The sequence below is a fragment of the Plecotus auritus genome (assembly GCF_963455305.1).
Source record: "Plecotus auritus genome assembly, chromosome: 3".
NCBI classification, from domain to species: Eukaryota; Metazoa; Chordata; class Mammalia; order Chiroptera; family Vespertilionidae; genus Plecotus; species Plecotus auritus.
The window spans coordinates 167,790,232-167,813,925 of NC_137772.1; the positions used below are offsets into that span (position 1 = coordinate 167,790,232).

Below are 23,694 nucleotides of genomic sequence, written 5' to 3' on the forward strand. Positions count from 1 at the left end.
TGACTCCCCTGATGTTCCCTTAAATACCTCCAACTCCGCGAGCTGCCCTAACATTATATACTTGTTTGCTCACTACCTTTTACTCTCCAACTCCATTTGATATATGCTTCCCAGAATGTAGTGGAAACTTTTGGCCCGAGAGGCTGGAAAATGTAACCCCGAATTTCCTACAACCTCAGCTCCACTTTCTCCTGCGCTCCCGCCCAGGGCTTGGAGTCCTGTTTTTGTCACGTGGCCAGGGGCCGGGCCGGCCAATGGGAGCGCGCCGGCCGCTGCTCGCCCCGCCCCCGACTCCGCCGATCCGGGACTTGGCGCTCCGCGGTGGGGAGGCGGCGAAAAAGTTTCTTTTGCGAGTAAAAGGGGCTTCGGCGCGCCGACGCTGCTTGTCCTGCAACTGCCGCAGGTCGCCCTTATATTCGGGTTCCCTCACGCTGCTCCGGTGCATGAAAAGGCTTCGCTGTGGAGAGTAAAAGAAAGGAGTTTACCTGGGAGCGCGAGAGGAGGGCGCGCACACGCGGTCCGGAGCGCGGGCATCACCCTCGGCTGGAAGTTTGTGCGGGGCTCCGAGCGCGCGCCGGCTGCGGAGCGCAGGGCCGGGCGAGAGGCCGCAGGACCGCGATGGGCGCGCCGAAGCTCCGGGCGCCCGCGGCGGCGCTGGGGCTGCTGCTGTGCGCGGTGTTGGGACCCGCGGGCCCGGCCGAGGGCATCAGCCGTGGGGTCGCCGCCGAGCGCCTGTGCCCCGCTCCCTGCCGCTGTCTCGGAGACCTGCTGGACTGTAGTCGCCTGCGGCTGGCGCACCTTCCCGAGCCGCTCCCGCCCTGGGTCGCTCGGCTGTAAGTATTCTTCCCGAAAGCGGAGGAGGGAAGCCAGCCCTGGGCCTTGGCACTTGGCGCGCAGCAGCTTTTTCCCAGGCAGCTGCTCTTGGCCCAGGCCTCGAGCGGCGCTCGGTGTGGATGGAAAGGAGCCATCGGGGACTCGGTCTCCCTTCCCCTGCGCCTTGCGGGCTGCGTTGAGGGGCGGGGGGGTGGGGGGGGGACCTAGACGCACCCGTCTAGCCTCACTTGGGCGAGGGGAGGGAGCCACTGACAACTCTGGGGTAGTGTCAACTTTCTGCGACTGGAGCTTTCCCAAGGGGTTCAAATGCGCGCCCCTGCCTGGCCAGGAGAGGTGGCAACCTGCGGACTATGGGAGTTCTCAGTTCTCCCTATGAGTGTGTAAGATCCTGGGGTTCAACGGTAGTTTCTAACTGCGAAGGCCCCTTCCCTATACCCCACCAGTATTGAACGCGCTCCTTTCATTTAGGAAGTCTCTCTCTAGAGTTCGGGCACTGTCCAAGCTGTGGTAGAAAGACATTCTTTTGTTGTTCTTTCTCCGGTGCTCCGTAAATCCCCCTCCAAGACCAAATCGTAGCATCTTCGTTCCGGTGAGAAGTTGGCAAGACCGATCAGTAGATATGGAAGGGAAGGAGCTAGTTTTGAGAACCAAGGGCATGATTTCTGTAGCCTCTCAGCACGCCCAGACGGTTTAGGAGAGAGTGCTGAGTGCTATTATGCAAGTTTTTGGATGCTAGCTGTGAAGTCTGAAAACCTGAAATCACTGCCAACTGCGTGCAAGAACAAGGAAAAAAATGTAGTTTAGTTGGAAAGGCTGATTCTTTCCAAATGTCATGTCTTTATTCTCTCCCAACCTTAGTTTTGTTGAAATGGGAGGACTCCTGTAACATGTAAACAGTCAAAATTTGTGCTTTAAAAATAAGAAAGTTATCTGTTTAAAAGAAGCAAAAGTATAGTCTACACTTAATAGATTTGGGCCTAGCAGAATTGCAATGGAAATTCTAAATTCCTAAACAATTCTAGTAGACTATCCTAATGTCCTAATAGTAATAGTAATAATGATAGAAGGAAATTGTTTTTAAATCATTGTGCCAATCAAAATATTTATTTTTGAATTGTAGAATTGTTGACCATCAAAATATTCTTTGTGTGTTAGCAAACCTTGGTTTAATGAAAAAGTAGAACTGGAGAGTTTTAGATTGATATTTAATCTCTTATCACGGGATGTCTTATTTAGTAGTTTTTATTACAATTGAAGATGGAGATAAAGGCTTTAACCCAAGGCAGGAAGACTTTCAATTAGTTGTGGCTAATTCTGTTCAATTGCCTCTTGTGGAGGTCATGCTGCCTTATTCATGAAATGTGAATGGCTCTATTGACAACATATGGAACTGACTGGAGGTGAACACCTATGAATAATAGAGGGATGAGAAAAAGAAAACGAATATAGTAGTGCTTCCTGGGCTGTGTTTGGAAAGGCTTGGATCTATCACAAATCTAATTTATTTTCAATAGTTTCTTAATATCAAGCGGCCTCATATCCTGCAATATATATTTTTGTGAATTTGGATGTCTTTTAAAAAATAACTGTATTGCTCTTGATTAGAAGTTGAGTTAAACCAAAAGGGGCTTGATACCTATTTAAACATTATCTTAAAAGTAGCTGACCTAATTAGGATTTTGTTTTGTAGATAATTTGGTGGCACACTAAAAACAAATTACAGTTTATTTGGTTAGCACAATCTTTAATTACATTTCCGCCAGCAGTAAATTGTCTCAATACAAGTCCACATTCCTTAAATGTATGTGAAAATAAGTTCCACTTGTATAAATAAGCACTAGGTCTGTTGTCAGAAGCCCCACTGTGATCACTCATTGGACAGCTCTGTCATTCTTGTACTTGTGTGACTTTTAACCAACTTTGTAGTTGTCACCGAACCATGTGGTCTAGATTCTTTATTGTAAACGTTCCTTTTGTTTGTGCTTAAAGCTCTACAGGTCTCCTCTCTCCACCTTTGAAAGGAGAAGAAAAACCCAAGAAATTGAGCTTTAACTTCTCTGTTACTTGGTGTTTGTAACAGGAGGCATAAGAAAGCTGCTTCTTAAATTTTACATAATGAGAAAACCTTTTAAGTAGATTGTTTCAGAGTGTAGACATAAGTAGAAAAATGCATATTGTGCTTCCATATCTTGACTTCCTTTCCTTAGGTAATTAAAGTAATGAAAGTTTGCCTTAGGACTATCTTGTGGGAGCACTATTCAGAAAAAGTTTAGTGTCCTCCTTTTTTGTTGAATTAGCAAGCTAAAAAAAAAAAATCAGTCTATTTGTTACAATTATTTACTTTATCACGTTATTCAGTTGTAATTTATTGCCATAGGAACCTCATGTGTGAAAAGTTGAATAGTTTGAGCTGTAACATAATAATATTGCAGTTAGTTCTTTAAAAAAATAACCTCTAATATTTTAGTGGAAGTGGCTTTTAAAACAGTAACTATTTGAAGGTTGCTTACAACTAACTGCCTTAAAAGGCAGACTTGAGTTGACATGTGGAGTTGTGCTTACAGAGTCCTGAACCTAAAGAAGAGCCAAAGAGGGAAAAGTTGCTCAATTGCCATTGAGAGCTTCAAGTATTATTAAAATTTCGCTGGAATTTAAAAGTATTTATTGTACACGTAGAGATGTTTGAGTTAGTAGGGCTCAGGGGAAAAGAGTTCGAAAGGGACTTTTTTTTTTTTCTGCAGGGATTTCCTTAAGTGTTCGCCTGTTATAAATCCTTTGGTTGGTATCAGAATTGGGGCTGGGTGGGGTTAATAGTCCTTATGGTTTTCGCAGCTGTTTTTCTGTATTTTCCAGACTAAAACTTGAACATAGCAGGCTGATTTATGAGTCACTTTGGATCAGTGTCTTAAAACAGCTACAGCCTGGCTTTTTGTGTTTCAGCTTCCCAGATTTCTGCTGAATTAGCAGCTCTGCAGGCCCCAGTGGGGTTGATTAAGAAGCGGTGCTGGATTTGCGTTTTAAAATTTGACTGGAAGTCAGATTTCCAAATGCTAAAGGGAAGAAAATGATAGCTGGAGCCCATTGTTGTAAATTAATTATTTTCATATATATTTATTCGCTTGCTAATATTCAGGAAGATTGTCTCTACCAAGTAGGGTTTGATTTGCAAGTATTTGGCCAGCTGAGTTCTGGGTAAATAGTTAACACCTCCCTGCCTGACCACCTTTTCCTTTTATTAACCTCACTACCAAAAGTTTTTTTTGTGTGTTTTTTTTTAAGGTTTCTTGGTAACACTTTGTAAAGTATATGATTGTCTAACCACTATGTGGAGCTGTACACCTGAAACCAACACAACATAATATTGAATGTAAACGATAATTGAAATAAAATTTAAAAAATTTTCAAAAAATTTAAAAAAGATATGCCCCTAAATATAATACAAATGGTTTCTTTTTCTTAAAAAAAAAAAGTTTCTTGGTGAAGATGTTCACTAATGGGAATCTAAAAATGAATCTGCCTTCCTTATTGGATGTTCTTAGGAGTTTTAACAAAACATGGACATTGTACAACTGGAATTTGTTTGTAATGGTCTAGCTATAAAAACAATATAAGGAAGATTTAGGAAAATGTGACATCCTTTAACTGGAAAATAAGCATTTCTGAAACATAAACTGTATGAGGTCTAAATTTAGGTGCATTAAAAGTTTCATGGCTTTAAGTATTTAGCAGTAAAAGTCACTTAAGGGGTGTCTTTTTTTCTCCCACATAGAATGTGGTTTTAATAGTAGTACACAGAATTCAGGAGTTTTAGTGTTGCAATAACTGAAATATTTAAGGTTACCAGCTCTTGCTTCTGAATCAGAAGTGAGTGGTCCCCTCAGCATGTGCACTGTTTTCTGGAGGCAGTTTCTCCCTTTAAAGGCCTTTTGTTGGAGCTCTCATCCCATTACTGGTTGGGAAAAATGCTAGGCACTCAATCTCTTTCCTCACAGGATTGCCTTGTGGAATAACCCTCAAAATGAAGTGAAGAGTATGGTTTTAGTTTTCCTAATTAAAAGAAAAATCACCTGTGTTAAATGTAAATGCCAGATTGGTTCCTCCTTAACAAAAAACAAAAACAAAACAAAAAAATCCTTGAAACAAAAGGGGATGCAGTTTTATGCCGGTTCAGTGTTTAGTTAAGTGGGTCCAAGTGAGACTTTCTGTTGATTCAGGCTACCTCCCAGGTGAAGGGCTCTTTTCCTTGGTTGTTTTTTGAACCCTGTGGGAAATCTGTGACTGTCTGTGGTGCTAAAAGCACACAGGTTTTGTTTGAATCCTAACGTGAGTTGTTGGGCTCACGGTTTCCTTGATGAACTCCAGATGGACCTGAGCTGGGTTTGTGAGGGAAAGTGTCTGGCTCCAGCGTGGTGAGCATGCACAGCAGTGGTTGTAATTGCAGGATTTTTATAGTTTAAAGACTGTGCCAGATTTTTTTTTTCATGTTATAACTCTACCAGAACAAATCTGCTCATGTCTGTTACTGTCTGGTAGGTCTTTAGGCAAACATGTTTCAAATAAAAAACCTTTGCAGATTTGTGTGTGTGTGTGTGTGTGTGTGTGTGTGTGTGTGTGTGTGAAATGGAGAAATCCAGGTTTATTCTCAAAACAAAAATTCAAAGGCTGAAAGGCTCTCTGATTTGTAATTGTTAACTAATGGATGTGCACTGAGTAACACTGTGTTTCTCTGCATTTTTCTTTGGGGGCATACTTGTGTGCATATAACAAATGTTTCATGCTTTTCTCCAGTCAAATTTGGTTACTTGAAACTTTGGTTATTTAAAAATCTTCCCTTTTAAACACTGAAATAATTAATTTAGTAAGGGTTGGTTAACCTTTTTCAGTGGGAGAGCTTTAAACCATACTATTGTTAGCCTAGTTTTCAATGGCTGTTCAGCCATTTTATTTTCATCGCACCATTTTGAGGGCACGTATTCAATATGTTGACAAATAATAGAGAAGATAACCAAATATTTGGCAGGTTTAAAAATCACAGTTTGAATCTTAAATGCTGTGATGACTTCCTAGCCTAGAGTATTGTATATGTAGAAGTTTTGTGTTGCATCTTTTAGAAAAAAATAATGTCCAATGGAAATTGTTAGGTCAAGTTAGACTGAGTCTTTGAGTAAGAAAGCAGAGTTATTTTAATGATTGAAAAGAAATGTGATCACAGCCTTCTGTACATTCTGCTTAACTTTGTAGGTGGCTAATGTGGTTTAAATTACACATTATATTACCAGATACTGAGATATGGGGAATTCAGGAGAGCATAAGGGTTAGGTTGTTTTCTACCCATAGCGCTTGCGTGTGCACGCAAACACCCCCCGCCCCCCCCCCCCCACACACACATACAATGATACTTTAAATAATTTGTTGCCTTAGCCCAGAGAAATAAACGTGTGAAAAGCAATTTCTACTTTGTTTGACTATATAATAAGACACTGATGCTTAAATTTATGATAATAAAATAAAAAGATTTCTTTAGAGGTTTTAGTTTTAGCAACCTGCCTAATTAGCCACTTTTCATAACCCATGACTTCATCATATCAAGTTGGAAGTGAGGAGATGGTAGGGGATGGGGAAGGTGAAGCAAAACAGCCAGCTCACAAAAGGTCTGTTCACCCTGTGCCAAAAAAACATCTCCTAAAACACTTGTGGGCTTAAACCATTGGAATCTGCCAGCCTCCTAAACTAATTCTGTCTTCAGAGTTTGTGTTTTTTGAGTTTGGCATTTTGGTTACCATCTAGTTTATGGACAGGATGGGCCAATTATTTCTTATGTCATCACCAGTGTTGATAGAGATATTTCACAGATCCATTCTGTCTTGTACATCGTTAAGTGCTATTAGTGATTTTTTAAACTACTTATCATTTTATTTTTGTTTTCTCATAGGGACTTAAGTCACAACAGGTTGTCTGTCATCAAGGCAAGTTCCACGAGCCACCTTCAAAGCCTTCGAGAAGTGTGAGTCTTAGTTGTCTTCTATTTGGCTTTTGAATAAAATACTACCCATCACATTACTTAACTGTAAAAACATTTGGATTATAATAAATTATTTAAAACTGGTAACAAGTTAACAATCATTTTAAATAATTTTATAGAGTTTCACCTCTATGAATTATAGATGACCTAATCAGCTTTCTTTCTTTTTTCTTTTTTTTGGGGCATTTATAGGAAACTGAACAACAATGAATTGGAGACCATTCCAAATCTAGGACCTGTCTCAGCAAATATTACACTTCTCTCCTTGTAAGTGAATGTTAGCAGGATTTCATATGTATGTCTGCAGGGACTATGGGTAGCAGTTGGATAGGAGCTGGAGTAAAGACCTTTAAAGCAAAATAAGAAGACTCCCTTCAGTGGGTGATGAGGTGTTCTTTAAAACTGTTGACTTGTTTTCCAGCCCCAGTCTCTCTCTCTGGGCTAGATTTGAAGTACCACTGTAACAACACACTTTTTACACTTCACTGTCATTGCACCCCATAGAAACATGTATTTGATTATATTCTGTTGACTGGGACTTTACCTCTAGTATTGCTTAATGGTTGGCATGCGATCTCTGGGTTAGGTATTATTACTTGGTTACTAGTGGAGAATGATTGGAGTTGTTTTGTGAGGAGAGATTGGAGTTTTTAATAAGGCATTGGAGTATCCTCTTTTAAGTGTGGTGCCTGCAGTGGAAATCAAGGTTCAGAAACATCAAATCAAAATCTGAACTTTTATACAGATAAATTAAATAATGCGATTGAAATTAGAAATACCATTGCACATTATTTTGCAAATACAAGTTATCAAATAAAATTAAAATGGTTTTAGCTTTTCTGTATATTTAGGGTGGATAACATATTCATGCATTGAAGATATTTTGGAATAATTTTGACTTGGGCATTTAAAGGCAGCATTTAGAATGTGCATGATTTAATTTCTAAAATTAAGTAGTTTACCATCTTAATCTTGAATAATTTAAAAATATATTTAACCGACTGAAGTTAAAAATGTTTTTCTCCTTTAAACAACTGAAGAAAATAACACCATTGTTAGGTGCTTCTAGGAAAGGTGTTGGGAGGGTCAAAATTATACAGTAAATTTCAGGAAAGCTGTTCAATTAATTAAAGTGATCACTACCCAATTGCTTACATCTGGTGATTTATAGAGGTTTGTTTTTACTTAGGGCCCAGGTCAGCTAAGTCACTGGTGCAGCCGCTGTGTCTGCTTTCCTCTGTTTGAATAAGAACTAAGTGACATTTGATACTGATGTGGTTTTTCCAAAGATCAGAAACAGAAAGGAATGAAAGAAAAAGAAGTTGATATTTGACAAATAAACACTGAATTTAAAAAATATTTTTATGCTAGCATTAATACCTGCTTTCTTGTCTTTCACAATTGCTTAAAATTTTGGAGTCTGAATGAAGCACTGGCTTTGGTGTCTGAAACATCTTTAGCTATTCTCATTTGACCACAGGGGCCTTTTTAAATCTCAGGGACTGCCACGTCACCCTTCTGTCCCTGTCCTGTGTATTGGCAGATTCTGTCAGCATGTTCAAGAGAGCCTTGAGGGAGGTCAGTGCATGCTTCATGGCTGAGAGCGTTCGCAGTGGAGTTTCAGAATCTGGGTGGGACGGGGAAAACAGTCTTCTCGTTGGCTTGCTACAGAGTTAAAAGCATAAGAATTGGTAAGGCAATTAGAAAGTTCTATTGGGAATAAATAACCTAGTGATTTTGCACTTTGTAGCTTTAATTTGTAATTAGAAAACTGAAATAAAATATGGAAATTTAGAAACCTTCTGAATTTGAAATCATCTTCATGTTTTGTTTGTGTTTCACTTTAGTGAGTGCTGAGTTCCAATCTTTTGGGAACTTGAACAATCTCACTTTCTTTCCCCTCAACTTGTTGCAGTACATCTGACCAGGAATTGCCTTATTCATCTGTATAGTGATAGATCCTTTTTATTACCTAGATCACATAGAATCTGTGAAAAATGTGATGGGCTGCTAATTCAATATAGATGCTGAAAAACTGTCTTATACCTATGAACTATCTTGAAAATTTCACTTCTCTGCCTGTTTTCTTCTACAGATGTTTTTTTTCCTGTAGGCTTCTTTGGCTATTGCAGTACACAATCATTGTTTCGAAAGCACTCTTACTTTCTGCCTTGTCTTGTGTAGGGTAGAACTTGTGTGTGTGTGTGCTTTTTTAATATAGAAGCACTTTGAGAGTAGTCAGAGCTAAAAGTTAATACTTACCTATTTCTGAAATTTCAAAAAAAAATTGTTGAACCACATAACATGAGTCAGATTAGAAACTTGTAGCACCACAGTTAACCCCCACGTCTTTTAAAGTAGTTCTCAGGATTATTTGACTTTTATTCTGTCAAGAATTTTTTTTTTAACAATTTGTGTAGGATATCAATTTTCCAGGTAATTTGCACAAGTATAAGAATTTTAAACATATCAAAGAAAAGGAAAAATTAGTTGGAGTCTTGAGCATGAGATTTGGTGTCAGTGCTCTATACTCCTGCTGTTCTGTGCAGTGGGGACCCCTCCCAGCTCGAGGGGCTGACTCAGAGAAGAGCAGAGAAGACCTGGTAAGATGCTTTTCCTCTCTCAGCTGCGGGAGCTAATATTGGGTCAGATGGCACCCCACGTCCAGGGATGAGTTTATTTAAGGACCAGTCCTGATGTCAGGGAAACTTGGCATTTGTCTTAGGTTGGCCATTGGGTGAGCATTGAATCTGCTCATTAAGAAACCTCATTCTAGCCCTGACAGGATTGGCTCAGTGGATAGAGCGTCAGCCTGCAGACTGAAGGGTCTCAGGTCCGATTCCAGTCAAGGGCATGTGCCTTGGTTGCGGGCACATCCCCAGTAGGGGGTGTGCAAGAGGCAGCTGATCGATGTTTCTCATCGATGTTTCTAGCTCTCTATCCCTCTCCCTTCCTCTCTGTAAAAAATCAATAAAATATATTAAAAAAATAAAATAAAAAAACCTCATTCTAACATTTCTAGGGATTTTTCAGAATATTAAAAGGCCTGAACAGACTTGCTTTTCTTTGAATCCCACACAGTACTAGCTCAGAAGTCAACTGGCATTCTAAGGGCAAGACATGGTTTATGTTTTTTGTTTATTTTTCTCTCACAGTTATTTCTCACCCATGGCAGGATGGTATGTTTTAGGAAAAGAGATGGAATAGTATTTGGAATGAACATATTTTGTAGTAAGACTGTTGACCTGGCATAAGTGAGTTGTGCTCCCCGGATGTGATAGATTTGGCTTCCTATGATGTGCGTGAGCTGCTCAAGCAATGGGCACTTGAAACTTGTGACCTGGGTTGGGTCTTGTTTGAATCCATGATTTATATAACACTAGTGGTCCGGTGCACGGATTCATGCACATTGAAAGGAAATTAATTAGATGAAATGCTTTAATATCACTATTTGCCCTTCCTCTATAATAGAAGTGTCAACCAAATTCACGATCGACAATGACAGATCAAAACGCGCGCGCGATTGGTGCCAGTGAGATCTTTATATGTATCACGCATGCGCGAGTCAACTTAGCCTTTTATAAATATGTATATGGAATAAACTTGTTTAATTAGACCTGCTTTCTGATTTAGCTAAACTTTTTCCAGCCCAGTGAAGCACCCCAACTTCTCTTTCAGGTAATTGTCAGCAACACAGCAGTAAATATTAACATGAAGCAGATTATTCTTGTAGATCACGCAGGGAGAACAAAGGGTAAAATATTTAACTGCAGCAGTGTTTGACTATATTCTGCGCAGTGAGAAAACCTGAAGTCATTTTCAAGCTCCACCATTTCTTCTTTTCAGTCGAGTCAAGTTTCTAAACTTTTAAATCTCCATTTTCCAGCTAATGAAAAGAAAATAGGATTCTACTGAGTCTCCTATCTACCTACTCCAGGACTTCTGTGAGGATCAAATGAGATGAGGCACGGGAAAACGCTTCACAGACATTTGGTTAAAAGTGTAAAATGTTTGCACTTGGCAATAAAGCAAGTCGTGTTCCTGGGCTGAAGAAACTCCAAGGGGGCTAGTCACTAGGAAGAGGAAGCCAGGCGTTGCTATGTGACATCATTACCCAGCGCTCACAGCCCCCATTTCCGGGTTGGGCTGGGCTATGGGCCACATTTTGCACCATGGGGTCTTGGCAGCATTGGCTGCGATTTGGTGGGCTGTCGCTCCGGGTGGTGGCAGGGCCTGTATCCCACTTGGGGGAAGCCGAATGTTGGTTTGTGGGCACCAGGTCTGCAGTGCTGTTTTTTTTGTAAATGGCCAGTGCGTGTCATGGCAACTCCTGTGTTGAGTGTCTGCCCCCCTGGTTGTCAGTGCATGTCATAGCAACTGGTCGGACAGTCAGTGGGACACTTAGCATATTAGCCTTTTATACATATATTATATAGATAGATTATTGTTGAATAAGGGAGGAGCTGTTGGTCATTGAATAAAGCTAGTTGAGCCTTAGTCTTGGCATTGATGGTTTATATGGTATTGCCCAACATGCAGATACTTGCCTATTATCTTAGAGATGAAAAGGTTTAGGTGAGTGAATGTCCAGGAGGTACCTAGAGTACCTGTTAAAAACATAGATTTCCTGACCCAGTCCTTAGAAATTCTAAATTAATGGGTTTGGGTGGGGCCCAAGAATATCCATTTTAACACATCTGCCTGGCTGATTCTAAGCAGAAATTACATAAATATTTTTGGAATTACTGACAGAGTCCAGTTTATCATGATCAAATAAGCATTTTCTCATTATTTCTTATCTCTAAGGTAGAGCATTTCTCCCAAGTTCATTGTTTTCTTGATAATACTTACTTTTCCAGAGATGACATTTGCCATCCTTCCCAAGAAGTTGTTATAAAAAATGACCCTAAAATGGGTGCTCTACCAATGGAAAAGCATTGGAGAATTTCAAGCAGGTTGAGGGGATCAGATTTGCTTTCTGAAAGTGTCACTCTGGCTTTAGTGTGGAGAGTGGCTTGGAGGTGGCAGGAGATGGGCAGGTGATGAGGAAACTACTGAGGTTGGCCAGGAGGGATGACGGCACTGTTCTTCTACAGCAGCTCTGTCATGTCCATCGAACAGTGTTAACTGCGAGGCGCACGTCAGATGGCTCAGAATTAATTGCTGGTGCTTCCCTTTGCTGGGTTTGTGGCCGTGGACAAGTTACTGTCTGTCTGTATTTCCCCATCTATGAAATGAAAATAATAATGCCCACCTCCCAGGGTTGTGAGGATTTGGAGAGAGAGATGGGTAAAACCCACTGGCATATGCTCAGTGAATATAAGCCATGGATCATGATCATTCATTCCACTAAAACTTGTGGAATAAACAAACAGTGCCAGGCTCTGTTCTAGTGCTGGGGACACAGCAGTGAACAAAGCAGACGGAGTCCCTTTTATCAGGAAGCTTCCATTCTCGTGAGGGTTGAGAAAAAATAAACAAGTAAACAAACTTTAAAAGAAAACTTGAGTTTTTCATAAAGACTCAGAAGCAAAAGGAGAGAGGACAAAGGGATCGAGAGCTCTGGCAGTTGCCCTTTAGTGTGGTACGGGAAGACTCATTTTTGAATGTTTACCAAATCCTACTATGTGCTTGGTACTTGTTTTAGGGTTGAGATTCAACAGTGCACAAAATAGCTAAAAGTCTCTGCACTCAGGAGCTGACCCTCTCATAGAAGGAGAAGGACAAAAAGTAAAATAAATAAGAAATGTGGCCAGAAGGTGATAAGTGTCAGGGAGAAAACTAAAGCAGAGAGGAGGTGGGAGAGTGTGTGGTGGGAGAGGGGTTGACAGTTTTAAGTGGGGACTCATGGAGTGACGCTCTTGGCAGGTGACAGTTGAATTGGCCTGAAGGTAAGGAAGGGCGTCCTGGGGGGGCACCTGGAGGTGGGGGTCACCTCCTCATTTCCTCTGCCCTCTTGCCTTGTCTATCTTAATTTTGTTTGTAATTTTCTCCCCTTCTATACTTTGAGGCCTCTGTGGCTCACTCTTGTTTTTCCCAGCACTTAATGTAGATGTATGGCAGGTAGTTGGTGCTTAATTAGTATATGAATTAAGGAATATTTATGGAACAGCCGCATGCAGTTAGCATAATTCAAACAGATCTCCTATAAACTTGGTCTATACCAGTGACTAAAAATTTACAGTGGAGACAAAGCATACCTGTGTTTCACTTAATTTATGTTCAATTATGTGTGCTTGGTTAAAAAAAAAAAAGATTATAATAACAGCAATAATAATTAAAGAAAAAAGAACAAGAGAAGTAATTTAAGTGGCATAAGGATTTAGCTCACCATTGTAGCCAGTGAGCACATGCCCTGGAGTGTGTGCGAAATGAAAGTGTTTGGGAAATTAAAAACCCCTTCTCCCATTTCTCATTGTTCTAAGGCAGGGGTGGGGAACTTCTGGCCCATGGGCTGTATAAGGCCCAGGAAATAATTTGGTCTGGCCCTGCCAAGGCATTAGGGGTGAGTTAATTAAATGTTTGACCAAACACAGCGGGCTAATTTTTAAGTTGATAATTTTGTATGGCCCTCGAATGATGTTATAAATATCCAAATGGCCCTTGGCAGGAAAAAGGTTCTCCACCCCTGTTGTAAGTGAGTATCTTGACCCCCTGAGCATGACTTAGGTCTTCAGAGATACAGATTTTTTGTAGCCCCTTTGCCCATCACACATGGGAACTGCATCTTCAGGTCCTGAACTAAAAATCCAAAATACAAAACTGGCCCTATGTGGGACTCATTGAGACAGACAGAAAGAAGATGTCTGCCTAAAAATTATTTGCTAGTATGTTAAGGGATCTTTAGGGGTGTATTCATGATAGCTGGTTTTCCCCCGCTCCACTGGTTTTAGAACCTAGTGCCATGTGTGATGGGGTTCCATTACATCATATCCTCCTGTGTTGGGGATGCTTTGGGGAGTCAGGGAAGTATGAGAGTCATACTTGCCTCCAAGATCTGATGCAATTTATAAAGAAGAATCCTAGGTGGCGGGGAGTAGGGAGTATTGGGAATTTATTTGTGTGGCATTGTGGGATTCTGAGAAGGGTGTGACTTTTCTTTTATTCTTCGGTTTTGAAACTCCCACAAATACAACATGTGTAGTTCTGTACTGGCAGTTGTCACACATCTCATTCCAGGGTAGGACTCGTGTCCTACTGAGCTTTCAGTCCCCTCAGAAGCCCCGTCCAGTCTCTGGCACATAGGAGATGCTCAATAAGCATGAGTGGACGAGAGAGACCACGGGCCCCTGTGCAATAGTGGAGAGAGCTGAGCTGGGAGTGGGGTACACAGATTTTTGTCTTGTCTCATTCTAATGACCTGTCTGGCTTCGGGCAGAGTTAATTAACTCTTCTTTGTTTATCTGTATAAACAGTGTAAGATGTTTCTCCATCTTTCATCTGGTTCCGGGGAAGGATCAAGTGGCATGATGTACAGGAAAGGGCTCTGAGCAGAGTGAGCAGCAACAGCTGCTGCTGTTACAGCTGCAGTGGGCTTGGCGGAGCAGCAGAGACGAGAGGCAGTGAGCCAAAGTGGGTTCTGGAACAGGAGGGTCACAGGAAGAAGACAGGATTTGGAAACATTATCCTGGCAGCAACAGAGAAGGGAGGAGAAAGAACTTTGCATTTGGGGTGAATTTTCAGGAAACTTTTGTTTTCTTCAAATAGTTTTAAAAAGTGGGTGAGCATTCAGTTATAGTTAATAACTGAACAAGGGCTTGTGTACTAAAAGGTAGATTTTGAGCTATATTTAAAAGATTGCCCATCAACAAGGCCTAATAGGTGCTAAGTGCTTGGGAACAAAGAAAAATAAGACTTGGCCTCTACCTTGAATAATGATAACAGGGGAAGAGAGGCAGTGAAGAGATACTTCTAGGAGAGTGCTGCCCTGGGATAGATGGTTGGGCCGCCCCAGTGCAGAGCTGTGTTTTCACAGACTGTGGGTGTGTGAGGTCTAGGGGAAGACAGAGACTTGGGTAAGTTGGTGCGGATCAGCTCAGGTGTTTTACAGGTTTGGGGAGTTATTGCAGACTTTTTAATGCAGGGGAATGAAATGATTACACTTCAGTTAAGCATAGAATTTGCTTTTCTCCTTTTTCTCAAGTAGTTATTAAATGATGTTCATTTTCTGAATCAAGTGCCCTGAAGACAGATAGATAATGTGACTTTGCTATTTAACAGTTCTGACTTACCCAATGCCTCTTCTCCATCCATCCTTGGAACTCTGAACCCTCCTGTATGTTATGGCCACATCTCTTTCCTACAAAGGGAAATTGGCCATGGGGTGGGTGTCGTTTGCATATGGACTTCTGAAAAGGGTACATGTGAACTAGTGGTTAGAAATCTGAACAGTGTTCTGTTACTTAGATACCGAACCCAGTACTATATTCAATGGCAATTTCATTCATAAGCATGCATTTCCCATTTCCTTCCAAAAATCAGACTAAGAAAAAAAAATCAGTTTGGGAGTTAGTGATTTAAAAGATTGTTGATATGTTGCATGGCACATACTTTATTTAAATAATCAAACTCAATTTATAACAACATTGATATTTTAATAGTTCACAACTCAGAGATAAAGCTGCATATAAGGAAGGCAAGCATTATATATGTTTTCAAATGCTGATGTAACTGAGTAATTTTATATCTCTGCAGTACAGCTCAAAGTGTTATTAGTTGTTTTTAAACCAAAACTTACATGAGTCAATATTTGAAAAGTGGTTACCATTTTGTCATATTAATTAAGGCAGTTGGGGAGCAGCTTTAGTTAAAATTAGAGCTTAAGTTTCTGGAGAATCGGGGAGTGTTGTTCTGATTAAGTGGACATAACCCATATCCCATCTTTACCCACATCTGGGTATAGATGAGTCCATGGAATTTGATCACCTTAACTAAAAAAAATTCACTCCAAAATGTATGCTCTACCCATGTGGATGAATGGTCCAGTGACTTCATGTGTAAGGGACATTGCATTGGAGGGCTGCAGACTTCACCAGTACAAACCAGACGTTATTGTGCTTCTATGGAAATAAGCTCATGAAATTCAAGTCTTAACAAAATAAACACTTGCACATGTTAATATGATAAGTTGTGTTCTTTTATTGGACTTTAAAAATGTTTATATGTGATTTGCACATAAAAGAGTTTACTGTACATAGAGGTGTGTTTGTGACACTCTCTAAGTTTATCTTCACATTTACTTGAAACTACTCCCCAGAATACAAGTTTGCGAGGTTTTCGAATTCTCAAGTTAGAATGATTGTTTTTGGAACAGATCTGTGCTCATGGCTCTTTAACCCTTCAGGAATTTCCCATTGCTCTTAGGTCAGGAGCAAAATCTTCCTATACCAGAGTACTTCCAGGTATACAGTGCTCTGGATGACCCGAATCTTCTTTTCCCATTGAGCCTCCTCTGGACTCCTTCCTCCTGGGAATGTGCCAGCTTGTTCCTGCCTCAGGTCCTGTTGCACATGCTTTTCCCTCTGCCTGGAAAATTCCCTCTCCCCCAACTTTTAAGCCAGGCTTAGGTTTCCCCTTATATATTTTCATATCTCCTTCATAATATATGCTGTCACATTTTTCAGTTGCATGTTTGTGATACTTTATTGTCTGTTTCCCCCACTGGAATAAAACTTTATAAAAGCTGAGCTTATGTCTGTTTTCATCCTTGGTCCAACTTAATATACCTAGTTAACTGTAGAAGCAACTATTCCATTAATCTTTCTGTTCCTACACACTTAAAAATTGCATTAATGCAACTTTGTTTTCCCGAGGTAACAACATTATTAGATTTGGCATAGTGACCCGTTAAGCAACTTTCTTCATTCAGTGGTGGTTCTTGGAGCCTGTAAAATCGACCCCCAGTCCCTTGACTTGACCTTCCAGTGTAGCATGCTATGAGTACTCCTACGAGTACTCCTGAACCTACACCATTTCCTCATCCCTTCCCCCAGCTTGATGCTAACTAGCCCGTTTGGTTGCTGCTTTGAAGTATCAAGTACATCTTCTGCCAGAGTCTTCTCTAAGCTGAATGAGGCTTGCGCTACCAAGACAGACAAAACAATAAAGCTATAGCTAGTTGCTTTTCATGACTGGGGTGGCAAGATTCAACATGTGTTTGTATCCTGGCCTAGATGCTTTTCCTCCTTCTCTTCCTTACGTTAGTATCTCTGCTATCTCTTATCTTCCTTAGACCAGAGGCTCAGAGCTCTAGTTGGGTGGAGAGACTAAAACAATGAAATAGGGCTCTAACCAGTAAGACTTCTTTTCTTTGGCTGGAAGTTGCTTAAGTACTAAATTCAAAACATGAAAGGAAAGGCAATTATAAATATAAGCACCTCCTTTCTAGTACTTAAAATCACCTGCCTGGCTGTCTCCCTCTCTCTCACTAAGCTTTAGCCAATAGACACAGTAGTCTGTAGAGTGAGGGAGACAAAATGCAATAGGAAGGTAGTATTTATGCTGCAAGGACAATTCAGCATAGAGTAGCCGTGGTATACGTTCTTGGACTGTCAATTTCACAGTGCATGAGCCGCTTTAAATGTTTTCATAACAAAACAAACATGGAATAGAATCAGAATAAGCATAACTTTTTAGAAAAAAAGATGCTTTTTGAACTTGGTCACTGATTGACATGTAATCCTGCACAAGGTATTGGCCTGGGAATTGAGGGTGTTATTCTTTAAGGATGTCAGGAAAGTAGTCAGTCTGTTGTATAAATCCCTCTTTTATTCTCCTCCTGTCTTTTTTGCTTTCAATTCCTCACCACCATCCCCACTTATGTATCCAAAAAAACAAAAAAGGACAGAGGAATTAGAAACAGTTTGCTATATTATATAACTGGTCATAACTCATTTTTGGTTAGTGTTGAGTGTCTGTACTCAATCTTAGTAACTTAGAATTGGAAGAGACGGTTCTCCCTGTGGAGAAACCTCTGAAAGAGGGGTTATCCAACCTCCCCTTGAGCACATCCAGGGACAAAAGCTCACTTCTTGGGGAGGAGCCCTTCCATTGTGAACAGTTCCAATTGCTAGGCCTTTTTATTTGGTGAGCTCTGCCCTTCTGTGGCTCCTCTACCCATTGTCCTAGCTCTATGTGCTGGAGAGAACAACTTCCTTCTATTTCTGCGTTATAACACAAGACTCACAATATAAGGTTTTCATAAAGCCTTCTTTCCCCCAGCTCAGAGTCCAACTCCAATTTCCTGTATGAGCTGGGGTCTAGGCCAGGGCTCTCCAGTAGCTCTTGCCATGAGGGGAATGTGCCGTGTCTGTGCTGCCACTGGGCGGCCACCAGACACAAGGGTATTGAGCACTGGAAAGGAGGCTAGTGTTGCTGAATTTTCAATTTAACTTAAATAATTTACACAGGCAGTGGCTATTGTACTGGCCAGTGTAGGTCTAGATTTTTAAAGTCTTCCCCATATACACCTCGTCTAGCATGGCAGTGTGAAATATTGTGCCCAGAACAAATATTAGAGTTGTGGTCTTAATATGGAATATGGTTAGACCATCATCACTCTTGCCCCAAATACTGGAAATTAGTGAAGCTTAAAATTTTATTGGCATCTTATGGACCATGCTGGTAGTATTGTCTCATATTAAGTTGTCATCCGCTGAGATCCCCAAGTCCATTGTCACTTTCATGAAAATTGCTTTTAGATAGGCCTTTTAAAATGGATTAAAAATCCAAAACACTACCTTATCCGAGCTTAATTTCTCTGGTTGCTTCTAGACCATCATTTTAGTACATCGAGAGGTTTTGGATCACGAGTCATCTATTAGATGAATTAAACTTTTATTCTGCGGCACCTACCCTGGACTGTTCACTCTCTACCCCTTTTAAAGAGATGGTGGACTGAATGCATTCATTTAACTCTGCAACTTCCTAAATTCCCTTAAAATGAAATTAAAGGACTGCACACTGATGGGAACAAAGAAAAAATAGGAGACAGTTCAAATGAAAGATGCCACAAAAATTTTGCAACCGAACAGGCACACTGTACCTGACTTCGGAGAGAAACTGGAGTGGATCCCAAAAGAAGCAAACATTCTTTTTTTTCTTTCTGCAGAACCTCAGAGTAGTTCAGGAACTCAAGACCTGTAAAGGTGGGGTGCAGAGTAAGACTAGAAATGGGGGATTGGTTAAACCTCTTTTATAAGAAGCAGTAAGACCTCCGGGATCCTATCCTCTAAGATTCAAAGCCCCGTGACTGCCCCTCCCCTGGTGTAGACAGAAGATTGGAAATTTACTCTCTGGGGATTTGAAGCAGAATATCTTAAGTAATTTGGGACACAGGCCCGGCTGGGCAAGGGGTGGGGACTGAGGGCAGCATATTCTGCAGCCAGTGAAATGAAGTAAAATCTGAGTACTGACAGTACTGACACCCCTCTCCCTTCAGCTTATTTTCCTGTTAGCCCTCCCAGGCCCTAGCCTTGAAATTGCAGGATTTGAGCAATAAGACGTGGAGATGACTGAGACTCACAGTCAAAAGGTCCATTCTACTCACAGCCCTTAATAAGCTTTTCAGTGCTGCTTTTTATTAAATATGAATGGGTAGCCAGTGATCACCAAACTTTTGAGGAAGTTTCTAACAATGAAGACAGAGTCTGAAAGAAATGGGAGAAGGATACCCGATGGAAGGAGATGGGAACTTCAAAACAACCTAATATCTCTGGAGATAAAAGAATAGTAAAAATAATAATATTCAGAAAATGAGGTCAGTCGTTAAAAATACAATAACAGACACTATTCAAAGGTAATAGAAGGGTTGGAAAAAAAGTCGAAACATTCTCAAAAAGAAGAACCAAAAGACAAAGGGATGGAAGAGGGGAGATAAAAATGAGGAAATGCGGAGATCCAATAGGAAGGCTAATGCCTATCTAATTGGTGTGCCACAAGGGAGGTCTGGGTAAATAGAAGGGAGAGAATTATCAAAGATACCAAAAAATTCCCCAGAACTGAGAAACTCATTTGTAGGTTGAAAGTGCGCCAGCAAACAAGAAAACAAAACCTACATTAAGGGACATTACTGTGCATTTGCAGAGAGAAGGAGAAGCTCTGAGAGGAGAGGGGGAAAAAGCAGATCAGCTGTAAGGATTGCCAGTGGTTCCCCCAAGGGTGCTCCTAGCAATATCATCATCATCTGGGAACCTGGTAAAATGCAGATCCCCAGTCTCCACCCAGACCTACTGGAGAAACCCTGAAGGTGGGCTCACTAATCTTGCTTCAAGAAGTCCCTGTCCCATAATTCTGATGCCTGCTGAAGTTGAAGAAACACTGAGATAGAGAATCAGAACCGCCTCTGGCTCCTCAGACTTACAACTATAAGGGCAATAATAGAGCAAAACATTGTCTTCAAATCCTAAGGGAAAATGATTTTTAATATAAACTCTGTACACACCCAAACTGTCAATCCTATGAATATATTCCAAACATGAATCTCTCTCTCTCTCCCTCTCTCTCTCTCTCCCTCTCTCTCTCCCTCTCTCTCTCCCCCTCTCTCTCTCCCCCTCTCCCTCTCTCTCTCCCTCTCTCCCCCTCTCTCCCTCTCCTACGCATGGTTTCTTGGAAAGCTAATGGAGGCTCTGCTCTGCCCCAGGGAAATGAGGGAGTAAACCAAGGAAGACTGGGCAGCCAGGTAGTGGGACTCCCAACAGAATAAAGATGTGAAGCCCCCAAAGTGAGCCCAGGTTCTCTAAAAGGCCGCAGCTTTGGCATGATGATTGTGTGAAGCCTCTGTAGCAAACCTTGTCACTTTCAGTGTTTGTCGTCCACATCTAGAATCTCGGCTTCTTCAAGCTGGAAGAGACCATTCTATTCCTTTTCCTCTTGTTGACAGGTGAGAAAATCAAGGTTCACAAAGTGTAGTAAATCAAAACAGAATCAGGAACCTGTAAAGGTGGCTTTCTGGAGGTGACAGTGAGTCAAAAAGTAAAATCAGTCATCAAAGAATCAACATCCCCTTGCTGGGGAACTGTAGTTTGAATTGTTGCTTCAAAGAGACCCTACTTAAAAAAGGAGCTCCTAAAAATTTAACAGGCTGGTTAGTGTAAGGACCAGAGGTTTATGTTCCTTTTGCTGGGTGATGGCTGTAGTGGCCATAACATTTTCTGACGTACATGTGCATCTGGCTACTCTGAACTTCGAACTAAGTTTCTGGGCTAATCATGGCCGATCACTTCAGGGTCTTGAACCCATTCATTTAGGCCTGACTTGGTGGAACCAGAGATGAATTAGAAGTTCTCTCCACTCACAAGTAAATCACAAGCTAATGGGAAGACTCAGACTCCCAGTTTAACCATAACAGTAGTCCGGCATATGGAAATGGCTAGGGAGGGCCTCTGCCTCAAAAGAGACGGGGGAAATTTTAAATTTCACTAGAGTTAATTTTATTGCACATAATTAAATTGTTTCAGATTGCAATAATTGTTCAGTAAGTATCTTCTTTAGCATCCTAAATGGAAAAACTTGCTCTTAAATTTCTGTTTATATAAAGGACTAAATTGAATTTACACTCGGGGATCAAAAAGAGTTGTTTTGTATGTGGTGTGAATGGCTTTTTGACTCATTTCTTTTTTCATTTTTAACATGTGTTATAATTGCCATATTAATAGGGCCCTGATTATTTTATTAAGACATTGTGGCCATTATTATGATGTTCATGGTCCAAAAGATAATTATATTTTATATTGACCTGGCTTTTAGCTGAAAGAACTGACTCTTTGCCCCTCACATTGGCTCATTTGCTACTTAGCATCATTAATTCTTAATCAAGAATCTTTCTCCTTGCTAAAGTTGCCTCATTTGGCTTTATTCTTTGATGCCACAGTATCAGTGGACCAGTCTAAACATGTGTTCTTTTAATGAAACTTAATTACTTTTTTAGAAAAAAGATGAGCAGAGAGAGTTTATTTTTTTCTGCATGGAAGAGGTTCTTTGCTTGCCAAGTCTCTCCGTTTAAAGAAGCCTAATATTATGGGGTGTTAGTATTCTAGCCAAGATAGTTTTCAAGGAAGCTTTCTTTTTGTGGGGGAGGGGGGGCGAGTTATTGTTGGAAGTATAAGTGCCCTTTAAAGTGTTTGCAAAATGTAGTGTTTTCTTTCACAACTTGTAATTCCTTTATAAATGATGTTAAACTGGTTGCTTGCAAGTTATATATAGAAATCAGAATTTCCTTGGGGCCAGGCCGACTCTCCCAGTCAATACAGTTAATATATTTGCTCTGTGGTCGTATGGAATGACCACAGATTCAGCAATTTGTTAGTTGCAATAACTGAATTGGACTTAAGGGATGTGGTTAAGAGAAATGCATTCTAAGAAAAGAGGGCATTGCAACATATAAAAATATAGTTTCAAGTTAAATTTCACTGAACACACCCTCTCTGTAAGCAAAGTGCCACACGCACATACCTTCTCTAAATAGCCAAGACTGCACATCTTTACACATCCCAGTTGCAAAGCCTTAAGCTCCCTGTTACCTTGTGCAATATGTAGGAGACAGTTGGATTGACAGGTACTTCTTATTCATCAAGAAGTTACAGTTTAATTGGTTCAGGAATTCCAGTGTGAAAAAACCTGATATTCTGGTTCTTCACTAACAAAGAATATTTCACTCCGTGACTCTCCTTCCAAACTCTGGAAATAAACTAACAGCATCTATATCCACCTATGAGTATATGAGGTTCTTTTAAGACTCTTAGGCTTTCTGGAGGTGACAGTGAGTCAAAAAGTAAAATCAATCATCATCATACTGAGTGGTTATGTCACTAACCTCATGAGTTATATTTTACTGTTATTAACTTAGTCTTGGTTTATATTTAGTGGAGGTGTTCAGAGTATCAGAACAAATAAGCGCATTTCTTACATATGACAAGAATACATTCCTCGATTTCCCTAGTGACTATAGGCACACAATAAAATGTCAGTACTGGCTCTTCTAGTCAGCATCTCACACCTGAGCAAGAGAGGACCACAGCCTGTGCTCTGTGCATTAGAAGGTCTCCTGTATCAGCAATACAGAACACTGTGGTGACACAGGTGGAGGGAATGAGAATTCCAGTAGTGCCAGAGACGACAGAGCTGGAAACCCAACCTTGTATGTCAGGGGAGAAGAAAGCACAGCCTGGGCCCTGGGGAACCAGAGGAAGACTGGTACTTCACCCCCAAAGGGGGCATCTAGGCGCGCAGTCACCGTCATCCCCCCGTGCCATCATGGGTCCTCTGCACCTGGTCTTCGCTCCTCCCACCCAGTCTTTCTACCCACTGATGCCAGAGCAACCTTTCTAAAATGCACATGTGATGGTTGCCCCACCATTTGAAATCGTCCGTCCTCCTCTTCCTACTTGATCCTCAGAAGCCAAATGCCCACATGCCTTACAGCATGCCCACCTGACCTACTGTTACCTCCTTCCAGCACCTCACGCTTGAACTTCCTCTTTCTGCAGTCTCCACCCATGAACACTATACTTCAGCCATCAAGGCTTTCTTTTTTCCTTCTCTTCCTCAAAGGCAGTGGTTCTCAACCTTCCTAATGCCGCGACCCTTTAATACAGTTCCTCATGTTGTGGTGACCCCCAACCATAAAATTATTTTCGTTGCTACTTCATAACTAATTTTGCTACTGTTAATGAATCGTAAATATCTGTGTTTTCCGATGGTCTTAGGCTCTACAGCAGCGGTTCTCAACTTGTGGGTCGTCTCTAGCAGCGTCGCCTAAGACCATCGGAAAACACAGATATTTACATTACGATTCATATCAGTAGCAAAATTACAGATATGAAGTAGCAATGAAAATAATT

The 23,694-nt window shown here is 41.0% G+C and overlaps 1 protein-coding gene across 1 annotated transcript in view; it reads left to right on the forward strand.

Moving 5' to 3' along the window:
• The first annotated feature begins 325 nt into the window (after window positions 1-325).
• Window positions 326-23,694, forward strand: part of LRIG3 (leucine rich repeats and immunoglobulin like domains 3) — a 47,437-nt gene continuing 24,068 nt past the window's right edge. Inside the window, exons 1-3 of the mRNA XM_080660066.1 lie at window positions 326-833; window positions 6,767-6,838; window positions 7,049-7,123. Of these exons, the coding sequence (XP_080516192.1) occupies window positions 619-833; window positions 6,767-6,838; window positions 7,049-7,123 (362 nt within the window). The 5' untranslated portion in view covers window positions 326-618. The remainder of the gene's footprint in view (window positions 834-6,766; window positions 6,839-7,048; window positions 7,124-23,694) is intronic.